The sequence below is a fragment of the Ochotona curzoniae genome, unplaced genomic scaffold (genome assembly GCF_017591425.1).
Source record: "Ochotona curzoniae isolate NIBS_2020 unplaced genomic scaffold, NIBS_Ocur_1.0 scaffold_2453, whole genome shotgun sequence".
Lineage (NCBI taxonomy): Eukaryota > Metazoa > Chordata > Mammalia > Lagomorpha > Ochotonidae > Ochotona > Ochotona curzoniae.
Genome location: NW_024467094.1, coordinates 18,278,106 through 18,291,383, shown reverse-complemented (window position 1 = coordinate 18,291,383; position 13,278 = coordinate 18,278,106). Strand labels below are relative to the sequence as shown.

The 13,278-nt window shown below is 41.7% G+C and overlaps 1 protein-coding gene across 5 annotated transcripts in view; it reads right to left on the bottom strand.

Annotated features, from left to right (window-relative positions):
* Window positions 1-3,807: 3,807 nt before the first annotated feature.
* Window positions 3,808-13,278, bottom strand: part of TAF15 (TATA-box binding protein associated factor 15) — a 36,131-nt gene continuing 26,660 nt past the window's right edge. For 3 of the 5 annotated variants that reach the window (XM_041001865.1, XM_041001867.1, XM_041001866.1), the window contains exons 10-16: window positions 12,358-12,467; window positions 10,640-10,769; window positions 7,551-7,643; window positions 6,303-6,384; window positions 6,102-6,190; window positions 5,369-5,981; window positions 3,808-4,139 (exon numbers count right to left, since the gene is read on the bottom strand). In XM_041001865.1, the coding sequence (XP_040857799.1) occupies window positions 4,100-4,139; window positions 5,369-5,981; window positions 6,102-6,190; window positions 6,303-6,384; window positions 7,551-7,643; window positions 10,640-10,769; window positions 12,358-12,467 (1,157 nt within the window). In that variant the 3' untranslated portion in view covers window positions 3,808-4,099. The remainder of the gene's footprint in view (window positions 4,140-5,368; window positions 5,982-6,101; window positions 6,191-6,302; window positions 6,385-7,550; window positions 7,644-10,639; window positions 10,770-12,357; window positions 12,468-13,278) is intronic. The other 2 variants (XM_041001869.1, XM_041001868.1) reach the window with 2 other exon arrangements.

Here is a 13,278-nt window from a genome sequence, read left to right as displayed (position 1 = left end):
GTTCCTCTGTATCTAGTATTTAATGGCATAGCTATAGAGCTGAGACTCTGCCTAGAGGCTGCTTAGACAATCAGCAGAAACTGCTGGGAGGCTTGGGCCATTCTCCCTTACTGTCCCCACATCCTCACCTTTCCTTCAGCGGCCAGGGGACAGCTAAGCTTCAGGCTGACCAATGTTTCTCCCAGCTGCTGGCTCTCTACCTCCCTCAGGGCCATTCCCTTCGAGATCATTACTCTATAAAATGAGCTTCCTTGGGCCCGGCGCGGTGGCGCAAGTGGTTAAAGGTCCTCGCCTTGCACACCCGGGATCCCATATGGGCGCCGGTTCTAATCCCGGCAGCCCCGCTTCCCTTCCAGCTCCCTGCCTGTGGCCCGGGAAGGCAGTTGAGGACTGCCCAAGGCTTTGGGACCCTGCACCCGCGTGGGAGACCCGGAAGAGGCTCCTGTCTTCGGATCGGCATAGTATCGACCCATTGCGCTCACTTGGGGAGTGAATCATTGGACGGAAGATCTTCCTCTCTGTCTCTCCTCTCTGTATATCCGCCTTTCCAATAAAAAAATAATAAAACTAAATCTTTAAAAAAAAAAAACAAAAAAACAAAATGAGCTTCCTTTCTTACCTCTACAGAGCACTGTTTCCTTTACCAGTAGGACCTCCCACACCAATCTCAACAGCCTACAATCCCCATCCTGTCTATCTTCCCCCTTACCCCAGATACAGAAAAAAAATGTGGAAACAATGGCCTTACCCACTTTCCTGTAGCCCTCGACCCTTTGTGCCCTAATCAACTATGTAAAGATTATCAAAGTGATAATTAGTTAAAAAAAATACAACCTGCATACAATACCCAGAAATTTAAGACAGCAACATTTTAAAATACGCTTATCCCATCTATAAAACATAATATACTTTTTATTACTAAAAAAAAAAAATCCAAACTGGGGGATCAGATGAACATGAAATCTAATCCCAAAGTTCATCATTTATGTGGTTTGTTACTTTAGACAGGTTACTCAGCCTGATTCCGTTTCCTCCCGTACAAAATGAAGAGATGATGCCAGTTAAGAGTTCCGGTGCGATTAACACAAAGCCCAACAGTGCGTACTATTACATAATTACACAGTAAACACTCAAACATGAATTCATCACTCCCCTTTAGCCTGTGATCACCAGAAGTGAAAAAAGGGACCAGAACTGTAGCATAGCAACCTAAGCCCCAGCCTGCAGTACTGGTATCCCACATGAGCACCGGGTCAAGTCGCAGCTGCTCCACTTCTGCTCTGATCCAGATCCCTACCTGTGAAAGCAGCAGAGGATGGCTCAAGTTCTTGGGCCCCTGCACCCTCATCTTTGCTCCTGACCAGCCCAGCTCCAGCAGCTACAATTATGTGGGGAGTGAACCAGCAAATAGATCTTTCTTTCTCTCTGCAACTCTGCCTTTCAATAAATAAATCTAGAAGAGAAGAGAAAAACAAAAGAAAGGAAACTAAAGCAGAATTGTATCTGGGGCTATGACTCTGCAGTTACAGCATTGTTAGCATAGAAGTGTAACAAAAATGAGATGGAAGAGGTAGACAAAGGCCAGATCTTACAAGGTTTTTTAGCCAGATGAAAGAATTTATAACCAAAATATAGTCACTGCAAAGATTTAAAATATGCTTGACCCTATGATTTGACTGCTAAATAAAAAAATACAACTTAGAGGATAAGACTGTAGACACTTCGATGAGTCAGCTATTCAAATATCCAGATATGTAACTCCTGGAGCTGGACTAGTGAGAAGCCAGGATCAAGGAGCTTCCTCCAAGTTTTCCATGTGGGTGCAGAGGTCTAAGCACTTTGGTCATTGCTTTCCCAGGCATGTTAGCAGGTAGCTGGATCACAAGTGGGGAACCCAAGACTTGAACTGGCATGTACATGCTGGCTTCATCCATCAGACAGTCACGTTAGCCCACAGGATATATTTTAAAGTTAAAAATTTAAATAAGTTGGTATAAGACAAACAAAAAACAGAAATCAAGGACAAGTTCTAAGTTTTTTATTTGATCTGATCCGAAGACACTTAACTGATATTAGTAAAACAAAGAAGAAATGGAAGTGGCAGAGATCCAAGGCAGGCATCCATCTCACTTAGCACTGAAACTAGTTACACGCCATGCTGAGTGCCTGGCTTTAGGAACTTGTTCTAGCTACTGATTTCAGTTTCCTGCCAATGCAGACCTTAGATGGCAGAAGTGACAGCCTCAGTAACTGGATTCCTGTCACTCATATGGGAAACTTGGATTGGCTTCCCAGCTCCGTGCAGGCATCCAGGGAGCATCCATGCCAATGTGCACATTCAGCTGGCCCACTGGATACCTCTATTGGGAAGTTTTATGAGGATCTGTAACTCAACAGATCTCAAAAGAATTCATGGCCAGCCTGCCTACAAAACTGCTCCTTTCTTAACGTTTCCTATTTCAGTGAAAAGCGCATCTACCAACAGGCCAGGCCAGAAACCTGACTCTGGCTTTTGAACTACTATTGATACTCAAATCCTAATTTCCAGCCTCTTAAATCCGTTATCTCCTTACCTGGCCAATCGCCGAGCTCAGACCATTTGACTTACCATTCTGTCTCCACTCCAGCTTTTCTGTAAAGCAGCCACAATCATCTTTCAGTTGATGTCACTTGAATCAGAGGATGCCACTCCTGTTTATAATCTTTTAATGAATCCCTAGCTGAAAAATGAAAACTCAAGTACCTAATTACAGTTTGTTTACCTCCCCAGTCTTTACTTTTGTATGCCCACTCTGGAACTCTTCCCCCCCTCCACTCACACAGAACCACATACAATTTTAAAACAGACTGTCTCCTACATCTTGACTTGGTTATGCCATTATAGCTTCCTGCCACAATTATACCCTCATCCCAACCTCTGCACTTGGTCAATTCCTGTGCTCCTCTCCATACTCACCAATTCTTCAGTGCTTTCACATAGCTGGCTAAAGTGCCCCTTTCAAAAAATATTTATTTATTTTAAAGGGAGAATGACTGGTTCACTTCCCAGACAGATTCAATGGCCAGGGTTGTTAGTCCAGGGAAACCCAGAACTCCATCAGGGTCTCTCTTATGGATACCGGGGTCCAAATACCTGAGCTATCTTCCACTGGAGGTAACTGGATTGGGAGAGTAAAGACTCAAGCCAGAGATCATTTGGAATGCCAGTACCAGAGATAGTAGCTTAACCCACTATATCACACACCAATTCCAGAGTGTCTTTAGTACTCAAAAGTACCTTACACTGGGGGTAGGTACAGGTACAGTGTCAAAGGTGCTTGGAACACCCAGATACCCTTATCAGGTTCCTGGTTCAGGTTTCAGTTACTCTGCTTCCAATCCAGCTTCCCACTAATGTGCACCTCCCTGAGAGGCAGCAGATGCGGACTCAAGGATCTTCATCTCCATCACTCAGGTGAGAGACCTGAATTGAATTCTAGACTCCTGGGTTTGAACTGGACCAAGCACAGCTGTTTTTGAGCACTTAGCGAGTGAAACAGAGGATTGGAATGTTCTCTCTCTGCTTTTCAAATAGAAATGAACTTTTTTTAAAAAAAAATTTTATCCTTATTGTAGCACTTATTACACTCTACTATTCATTTTATCAGCAACATATTTGGCATTCTATTGGAAAATTTAAGGTTCAATGAATATTATTGGAAGTATCAGCTTAACTCAACTGGAATTTAGTTCCTAATTCCTTAGGGTTAGAATCTGCTAGGGGGTTCAGTCTTGAGCATGTCAGAACAATGTACTAATTATACAAAGTCCACAAAAACAAGCAGCTTTTATTGCAGTATTACAAAACACTTCTCATTTTGGCAATATTTTACAACGCATTTAGCTTCAAGGGTTGAGGAAGAGAAGGTTGGAAACTAAAAGGGGAAATTTCAACGGACATTGCTAAAAGAAAAATTGTCCCTGCCCTCCCACCCAAATAAAAATCCAAACGTCACTTAATTTCACTACCCAAGAAGAGGCCACGAGGAAAGCAGCAGGCACGACTCTGGCAAATTCACCATGGATCGTGTCAGAGACAAAGGAACATTCAAAAGAGTCATCAGTATGGTCGGTTGCGCTGATCGTTTCTGTAGTCATTTCTAGAAATAAAAAATAAAGACCCAGACTAAATTCTAATTTTCTACCAAGGCAGCATCAAACGCTTCTTTAGGGTGCTACTGATGTCGCATCAGCTAGACAATTTGTGTAAGGATGACATAACTTTCTAATTTATCAGCATGAAGTCTCAAAGTTCCTAGTATAAGTTTTACTATCATAGTTAAAATTTTTCCATCTACAATGATCAAAACATTTAAAATTTCATGAAGTTATAAATTATGTCAATTCCAACATTCTAAACAGAAGAGTGACACAGTGGAACAAGCAAGCACTTTCACATATGAATTCTGGATCTTTCACTTTCAACGTGACTTGGAAGTCATTATATGTTTCTAACCTGCAAAATGTTAGTTAACGGAAGAACTAGAACTGAAACAGAATTTTAGTGTTTGCCACACAGAAAAAGTGTTTAATACATGGCAATTATGCTTTTTAATTACTAACAACCAACAATTACATAATGTTCACTACAGAACACCAAAGGCTGTATCAGACAAAAGAGCTCTCTCTGCTGCTTCCTGTCAGTCTGCCTTTCAAATAATCTTTTTAAAAAAAAAGCTCTAAAATGCTATTAGCAGCCCTCTATGCTCTCTACAGATGAGAGTACTGACACTAATAAAGTATTAAGTCAGTTACCCAACATCACACAGACATGCAGTAGAGCCAGAATGCAAACCCATACTGTCTTCCAACTTCATGTTCGTTAATTAAATGCTATATTAATTCTCACTGCCCTAATACTGCCTCTGGAATAAAGATCCTTATTGTAATAACTTCAATTATTTTATACTATAGATCTTCAAATTTTTCTGCTTCCATACTACCTATGTGTACAACACATTCGTCTGGAAAAGGAAATCAGAATCTTCAAATAAAGAGTTACAGGGTAGCACAAGATTTGAAAAAACTACCTCCAAGACATGCTCTTCCTCAATTAGATTAAGAACTCTTGATTCAAACAGCTTCAAGTTATTATTTCTCAAACTCAACTGCCTTTAGCTATGAGTAAAAATAATACACACACACACCTGACTATAGATTATGAATGAGAAATTTCAAAGCAAGATAAGTAAGGAACTAAATAGATCTGGAGTAAGTATCCAAGGGAATTCAAGTTCATAAAGTTAAATAAGCTGTGATAAAAAGGGTTCAAATCCTAAAATCTAGGGTCAATGGGGTGAACCTTTAACAAGTAAATTCTAATACTCACCTTCCTCCCATTTTGCCTCCATAGCCACCTCGATCTCCTCCATAGCCCCCGCTTCGGTCTCCTCCATAGCCGCCGCCACTCCTGTCTCCGCCATATCCTCCACTCCTGTCTCCGCCATAGCCACCACTGCCACCACCACGGTCTCCTCCATAGCCCCCCCTACTTCGGTCTCCTCCATACCCTCCACGGTCTCCTCCATAGCTCCCTCGGTCTCCTCCATAACCTCCTCGGTCTCCTCCATAGCCACCTCCTCGGTCTCCTCCATAGCCACCTCGGTCTCCGCCATAGCCACCTCCTCGTTCTCCTCCATAGCCACCTCCTCGGTCTCCGCCATAGCCACCTCCTCGGTCTCCACCATAGCTGCTTCCTCGGTCTCCACCATAGCCGCCTCCTCTGTCACCACCATAGCCACCTCCTCTGTCCCCGCCATAACCACCCCCACTTCTGTCCCCACCATAGCCACCCCCACTTCTATCTCCACCATAGCCACCTCCACTCCGGTCTCCACCATAGCCGCCCCCACTTCTGTCTCCACCATAGCCGCCTCGGTCTCCACCTCTGCCCCCACGACCTCTGTAGCCCCTCTCTCCGCCGTAGCCTCTCCCCCGGAAATCTGCAAGACAGAAATAAATATCAGTGAGGCCAGCAAAATAATGTAAAGGTGTCTAACGATAGTCAGAAGATAAGCATTACACAGAAGCCATTAAAGCACTGACCCAAAGGGCTGACTTACCCCCTCCTGAGGGACGAGAGTCCTCTGGTCTTGGCTCATTGCACTGATTACAAGAATTTCTTCGTGCAAAATTCATATTTCCACATGACCTGAAATAGGACAAAAAGAAATGTGTCTGAATAATTTCCAGTAGATTCAGAACTACTTCTCCATCCTCCAACTCTAATCCTAAACTCTACTTTAACCAAATGAGATACTTACGGATTCGGACAAACCCAATCTCCACTTTTGGGATCTCCACCTCGCCCTTGAAAGCCTCCTCTGCCTCTATATCCTCCACGACCTGGGGGATAATGGGAGAGTGGGGAAGAAAAGTGAACAGAAGTTAAAAGTAACAAACAAAATAAGAACAAGTGTCTCTTAAATCATCAGTACCTAGGCAGCACACCATAACCATTAACCCCTTAGAGCATGACTTCATACTTCAAGTGGAGGCTTTACTTAACGGAAGATAGAAAAGGTCATAGGCAGCTAATAATACACTAAAAAAGTTCAGTTAACTTTCCATAACACCCTATTTAGTTCAAGATAATCTCAGTAATAATCTGAAGTGAGAAGATAAACAAATTTAAAGAAATGGACTCAAAGAAAAAGAATATGACAATAGCTAGGAGAGTGCTTAAGAACCCAGACTGGCTATCTAATTAGATATCATGTCAACACCTGCCTCCTGATTTTCCAAAACAATAAACTCCTACATAGCTTTGATAAGAGATTTCTACAGACTTCTCCCCACAACCTTCTTAGTTGTTTAGTACCCATCCTAATTTTTAAAACATAATTGGTGGGCCTAGCACATTAGCCTAGCAGCCAAAGTCCTCATCTTGCACGCACCGAGATCCCATATGGGCATCAGTTCTAATCCCGCTGCTCCGCTTCCCATCCAGCTCCCTGCTTGTGGCCTGGGAAAGCAGTCGAGGACTACCCAAAGCCTTGGGAGCCTGCACTGCATGGGAAACCCCGAAGAGGCTCCGAAATCCTGGCTTCAGATCTGCTCAGCTCTGGCCGTTGTTGCTGTTTGGGGAGTGGATCAAAAGACTAAACGTATTTCTTTGTTACTTATTTATTTATTTTAGGGGCAGAGAGACAGAGGGCTCCCATCCACTGTTCACTCCTCAAGTGCCGTTAACAATGATATTGAGCCAGGCCAAAGCTGAAAGCAAGAAACTCAAACTAGGTCTCCCATGCAGGTAGCAACAGCAGCCATCATCATATTAACCACCAGAGTTTACATTAGCAGGTAGCCAGAGTAAGAACCATAACTGAGTATCAAATTCAGGTTCTCTGATGTGGCACATACACATCTAGCAGGCTAAATGCAGCCCCTTCTCAGTCCCCTTTTCAGATAGAAGGAAAGGGGCAGGCACAAGTTCACCAAAGTAGGAGCAGAACCTGGGCTCCAAGTCGCACCTCTGTACACCATGTAGGCCTTCACAGCCAGTGTCTTACCTCGCCGCCCACCCCCACTTCCACCGCCTCTCATAAATTCAGGTCTTCTGGTGGCAAAGGACACTTTAATGATGTTGCCATGGAATTCTTTTCCTAATAAAAAGAAAATTGTTTTGAAGAAATGGCACTCCACACATAAAAATATCTTAGAAATTTTTAGTTTCAGAAGAGTAACTGACACATCCCTGCAGAAATTCAAACATGCTACTGTTCCACAGTTAAGAAACACAACACAATCTATGAAAGAGTTGGTCTGTAACTGAAAGAGTAACTCCTTACTAAATATTAAAACAAATAACATTTTTACATGACGAGAAAACTATAAGCAATTATAAGCAACAAGTATACCAAACCATTTTTTAAAGGGAATGTATGTGTATGCACAAGCATATATCATATTCAGTCTACTAAAAATAGAACTGAAAGATTATCAGTGGTTATTCCTGAGTCCAGAACTAACTGTAGAAACTTTCCTCCCTAGCTATAAGGTTGCCTTATACCAAGAAAGTGTTAACACTGCTGAGAGAAATATCTGGTGGGCACTGTGAGCCTAGTTAATGCCAACTCTGTTAACTGTACCAGTGTACCAGCACAGTTGCCTAACTCTTTTATTTTAAGATCTTAAGGTAGCGGGTGGAGCACAACTCATGCCACCAGAGGCACCTGCCAGCCAGAGCCACCCCACTGTCATCACTGCCACCCCAAGTGCATGGTGGGGTCATGTATCATTAGGGGCTGGGGTACTGGAGATGGGTCAGACGGCAGCCACTGAGGGCTTGTTTGACACATATAAAATGATTTCTGGGGGCTTCCACAGACCAGGCCATTGCCCCTGCAGGTAATTAAGGGAGCTGAGATGGGTTAGATCACAAGAAGGGATTCATAGGTCCTCTCTGGGTCAGGCCAAAGCACCCAACCATCCATACAAGAGCTGGGATGGGAGTGGACCAGACCAGGCTAGGTCACAGCATTCGTTGGCACTCGCTAGAGTCATGTTTGGGGGTTGGTCTGGTAGAGGTTTTTTGGGTCACCCCCACTAGGCTACCCCATTGATTAAAGAGTGCTAGGGCTGAAGGCAGGCTACTCTAGACTGGACCACAGCATCTGCTGGAATATATGAGAACTAGAGCTGGGGTGGGCCTGGTACGGAATCTTTGGGAACATCCCACTAGGTCACAGCACCCACCAGTGCATATGAAAGCTGGGATCAGAGCAGGCTGGGCTGGGTCACAGCACGCCGACATGTATGAGAACCAAGGCTGAGGGTGGGCATAATAGGAGCTTATAAGGGTCACCTCAATTAAGAAGTAGCACCTGCTGGTGTGCACAAAACTGGGGCTGGGGACAGGTTGGGCCGGGCTACGCCTCAGCACCTACTGATGTGTGTGAGAACTGGAGCTGGGAGCAGAATGGGTTCGCCTAGGCCACAGTACCCACCGGCACATGTGAAAACCAAAGCTGGAGGCAGGCCAGCTTGGGGTTCCAACTAGGCCACAGCACCTACCAGCGCACGCAAGCTAGACTGGGCTAGACTGCAGCACCCACCAGTTTGTGTGACAGCCAGGACTGGAATGGGACTGACCAGGCAGCAGCACTCATTGATGTACATGTTGGTTGGTACAGGGAACAGATTGAGCCTGACCCTGCATCACATAAGACCAAGGTCTCAAGACTTCCCAGGTAAGGTGTTTATATATATATATACACACACACACACTTTTTAAAAGTATATATATATATATACTTTTATATATATACTTTTTAATTTTGACTTTTTGAATTATGTGGTGCAATTTCATAGAGACTGGGATTCCCACCAACTCCCCCACCCCCAACAGATTTTCCCCATTTTACAAAGGTGTAGTCATTCATAAGGAATCATAATTCTATCAGTCTCTTATTTAAGTGTACCCAAACATTGTTGGTACAGACAATGTCAGACAGTCCAATATCCCTTGTCTATACATATCCAACAGTTTCCTTGGGAATTCATCTTTCGTCTGGAAGCAGAGATGCATGTTGCATTATACCCCAACATCTGGATATGGTAGACCCCAGTACTCCATCACCATACATTTCCATAATAGAGAAGCCATGAAACAAGGTCAACAACTGGTATGCATAAGAGCAACAGCCGGTAAAGTTTCTTAGGGGGCTTCCCAGAGAGCATACCCTGATGAGCATGAAAGACAAGATAGCCAAATCCTCTAAGCCAAAGAAGACTTCAAAAAGGACAGTCTACAGGGCAAAATGATTACATTAGTGTGGAAACAATGATATTGCCCACTTTCACCCTGTAGCCCTTGACCCTTTGTACCCTAATAAACTAAGATTATTTAAAAAAAAAAAAAAAAAAAGGACAGTCTGAACAAACACTCCAGGCCAGGCCCTACAAGCATCCAGGTCTGTGGGCACACGGAGGTGAAGGAGGACACCCAACAGGCCTTAGAAAGAATTTCTCCACCTCTGATTTAACACTTTTCCCCACATTACAGTCTCAATCATCTCCTACCTAGGCACTGATGTAATGTGACAGCAAGGAGTGGAACACTCTGCTGTCTTCCTCTCCCTGCCTCCTACCTGGGACACAGGAGGGGAAACTGAAACATTTACCTCACCCCACCTTCTCCAACTCCATTCTAACTGAAATGAAAGGTTCATGTGGGTCTATAATCCACTTATCTTTGTAATAATTATTTTAAAAATAAATAAATAAAAATAAATTTTAAAAAAATTTTACTAAGTTCTTCAGTTTATCCATATTTTCCTATTTTTAGTGGGAAGAAAATGTCCCTCTCTCTTGTATTAACTTTATATTGGGAGTGAAAAAGTTAAACAAAATATTAAAATACAGTCAAACAGACTAACACTATACCGATAAGGGTGGGCTCATGAGAAAAGGCATAATATAAGAAAATATTCTAGACAAACAACGATGGAGCTCACCTCATTTATAAAGGTACACATGTTAATGATTTCTTCAAAAGTAAAATATAAATAGACCACTGTCTCTTATGCTACGTTTTGACTTATGCACTACGAAACATCTACCCAAAATTCATGTAGAAAAATTTTATGAATGAGCATACCATCAAACCAGTCAATAGCTGCCTTAGCAGAAGGAGGGTCATCAAACGACACCGTCGCCTCCCCTTTTGGCTTGCCGGTATCCTTGTCTGTGTAAAGATTTATCATTGGTTTCCCAGTCTTCTTATTTGTCTGAAGAAAAATTTGGCGTTAGCGTTTTAAGAGTGACCACATACTTTTTTTTTAATTGCTAAAGATTTGTTGATTTATTTATTTAAATGACAGAGTGACACAGCATGAGAGAGAGAATCTTCCATCTACCAGGCCACTCCCCAAATGGCTGGGAAAGGAGCCAAGACCACCATCCGGACCCTCCATGTAAGTGGCAGGGACTCAGTCACTTGAGCCATCATGTGCTGCCTCCCAGGCGTGTAAGCAGAGCTGAAGTGAAAACAGAGCAGCTAGAAACCAGCACTCTGTTATTGGCTGTGAGTAGTCTAAGCAGCAGGTAACTCATTATACCACATGCCCACCCCTTATTAAGCACTCTTTTTTTAAAGAAATTCACACATCTAGTTTACAAAATACTATGTTTCAACAGAAAAATGAAGTAGCCAGCATTGTGGTACAATGGGTTAAGCTATCACTTGTGAAATTCATACAGGAGCCGTTTACTACAATTAACTCAGACCCCTGCTAATGTTCTTGGGAAAGCAACAGAAAAGTAGTCCAAGTACTTAAGGCCTTCCTCATAAGGCAGATCTAGATTTTCACCAGGCCCAGTCCTGGTCGTTGAATCCATTCCGGGAGTTTAATCATAGCAAATGGAAGATCTTGTTCTCTGTCTCTCCCTGTTGCTCTTTCAAATAAAGAAAACATATCTTTAAAAAATAATAAAGGTTTGAATCAGGAAAACTTCCCTGGCTACAGTAAGTGAGAACCAAGCTGTAAACATGACTGTTTTATTTATGTATAATTTATCGAAATCCAAAAAACATAGACACTGCTTCTTAAAAATATATATACCCTGCAAAACACTTAAAAGCCATTGGTCATGTTCATTAAATAAATCAATCGATTGCCTCTAAGAAGTATGCTGGAATTTGGCTGGGATAGGGATAAAAGGCAATGGATAATGTTTATCAAAGCTGTGATTTTTTTTAAAAAACCTATTTCATGTGTAATTAATTTCTTAAAAAATTTTAATTCTCCAACAAGGAAAAAAGCAAACAGTTCACAGACACAAAAACAATGCAAACTGATTTCAAGAAAGTGCTATTATCTATTCAAGATCATTCTAAAGGCTGCTTTCCACATGAAAAAAAACTATATGCATAAAACAAAAAGTGCAAAAGACAAATAAACAATTACAAAGCAACATGTTTTATATTGGGCTACTATATATAGTACAGACATTAAATACCCAAAAAAAAAAAAAAAAATTTAGTAGCAACTTGAATATGTGTATTATTGCTATTTCACAACCCATAAAATGTTCTGACAATTTTTGGAGTTAGGCAGACACTACTTTTAGAGCCCTAGGGTTGAAGATAAGCACAGGTACCCTTACCCTGCAAAAAAGGTAAACACAGGAGGCACAGAGGAAAATTTACCTAATACTTAGCATTCATAGCAAAGGCTTACAGACACAGGTAAGCACATACACCAAATTATTTTTAAAATAACTTGCATGGGTATTGCTGGATTCTTTTGTAATCTATGTAGATAAACTAGGATGTATTAATAATTATATGATACTTTCAACATAAGCTTTACTTACCTTGATAATTCCTATTTGCTTAAAGAACTCCCCCACTTGATCTGTAGATACACCCTCCCCGAGTCCTTGCACAAAGATGGTATTGTTATCTGAGTTGTCAGATTCTGAATCTAAAGGAGAAAAAAGTTAGTTATTTTTATTCATTCTTTAGGTTACGACATCCTGCTCAGTAACTAAGAGCAATAATTTTTTGTCCAATATTCCACTGTTCTATGATGAAAAGGAAAAGGACGTATACAAGAATCTTACATAAACACCCAAGTGTTCACAATATTTATTTAGTAGCAAAACAATTCTTAGAACAACTTGAGATAAAGTGCATCAAGGCCATATGGACCAATTAGGGGAAATCTTCCCAAAAATCTCATTCTTCAAATACTGCCACATAAAGAACTGGAGAGTTCATTTAAACCATCTTTCCTTTCCCTAGAAAATTCTAATTCCTTTTGACCAATCAATGTCACTTCGAACTTCAGTGTCACTTCGAACTTCTAGTCAAGCCAAGCAGGACTGCTGGCTTCCAATTCACTGCAATAAGCTTTCTATATACCAGAGAGTAATAGGGGCACTTGGTACATACACCTTACCATACACATACACTTTTGGGTAAGTACAACAAAGTAAGATGTACTAAAATTTAGTCCAACTAGGGATAATTCAGGAACTGCCATCCGAATAGAATATTTTGGCATCTTTTAATAATAACAAAAGTTCTCATTTCAATAGATTTTAAAATGTCTTGGCTCTGATGGATTTAAGCTAAAAACTTTCAAAAGGCTCCAGGAATAATCAGCAGCCTTGAATTTCATTTAAAAATAAACAAAGGATATAAAACTAGTGACCTTTTCCTGGAATAAGACAGTTCTCCCATGTAAGAACTCAGGTTTCTTAGATCCATTAAGCAAGCAATCACTCCAATGT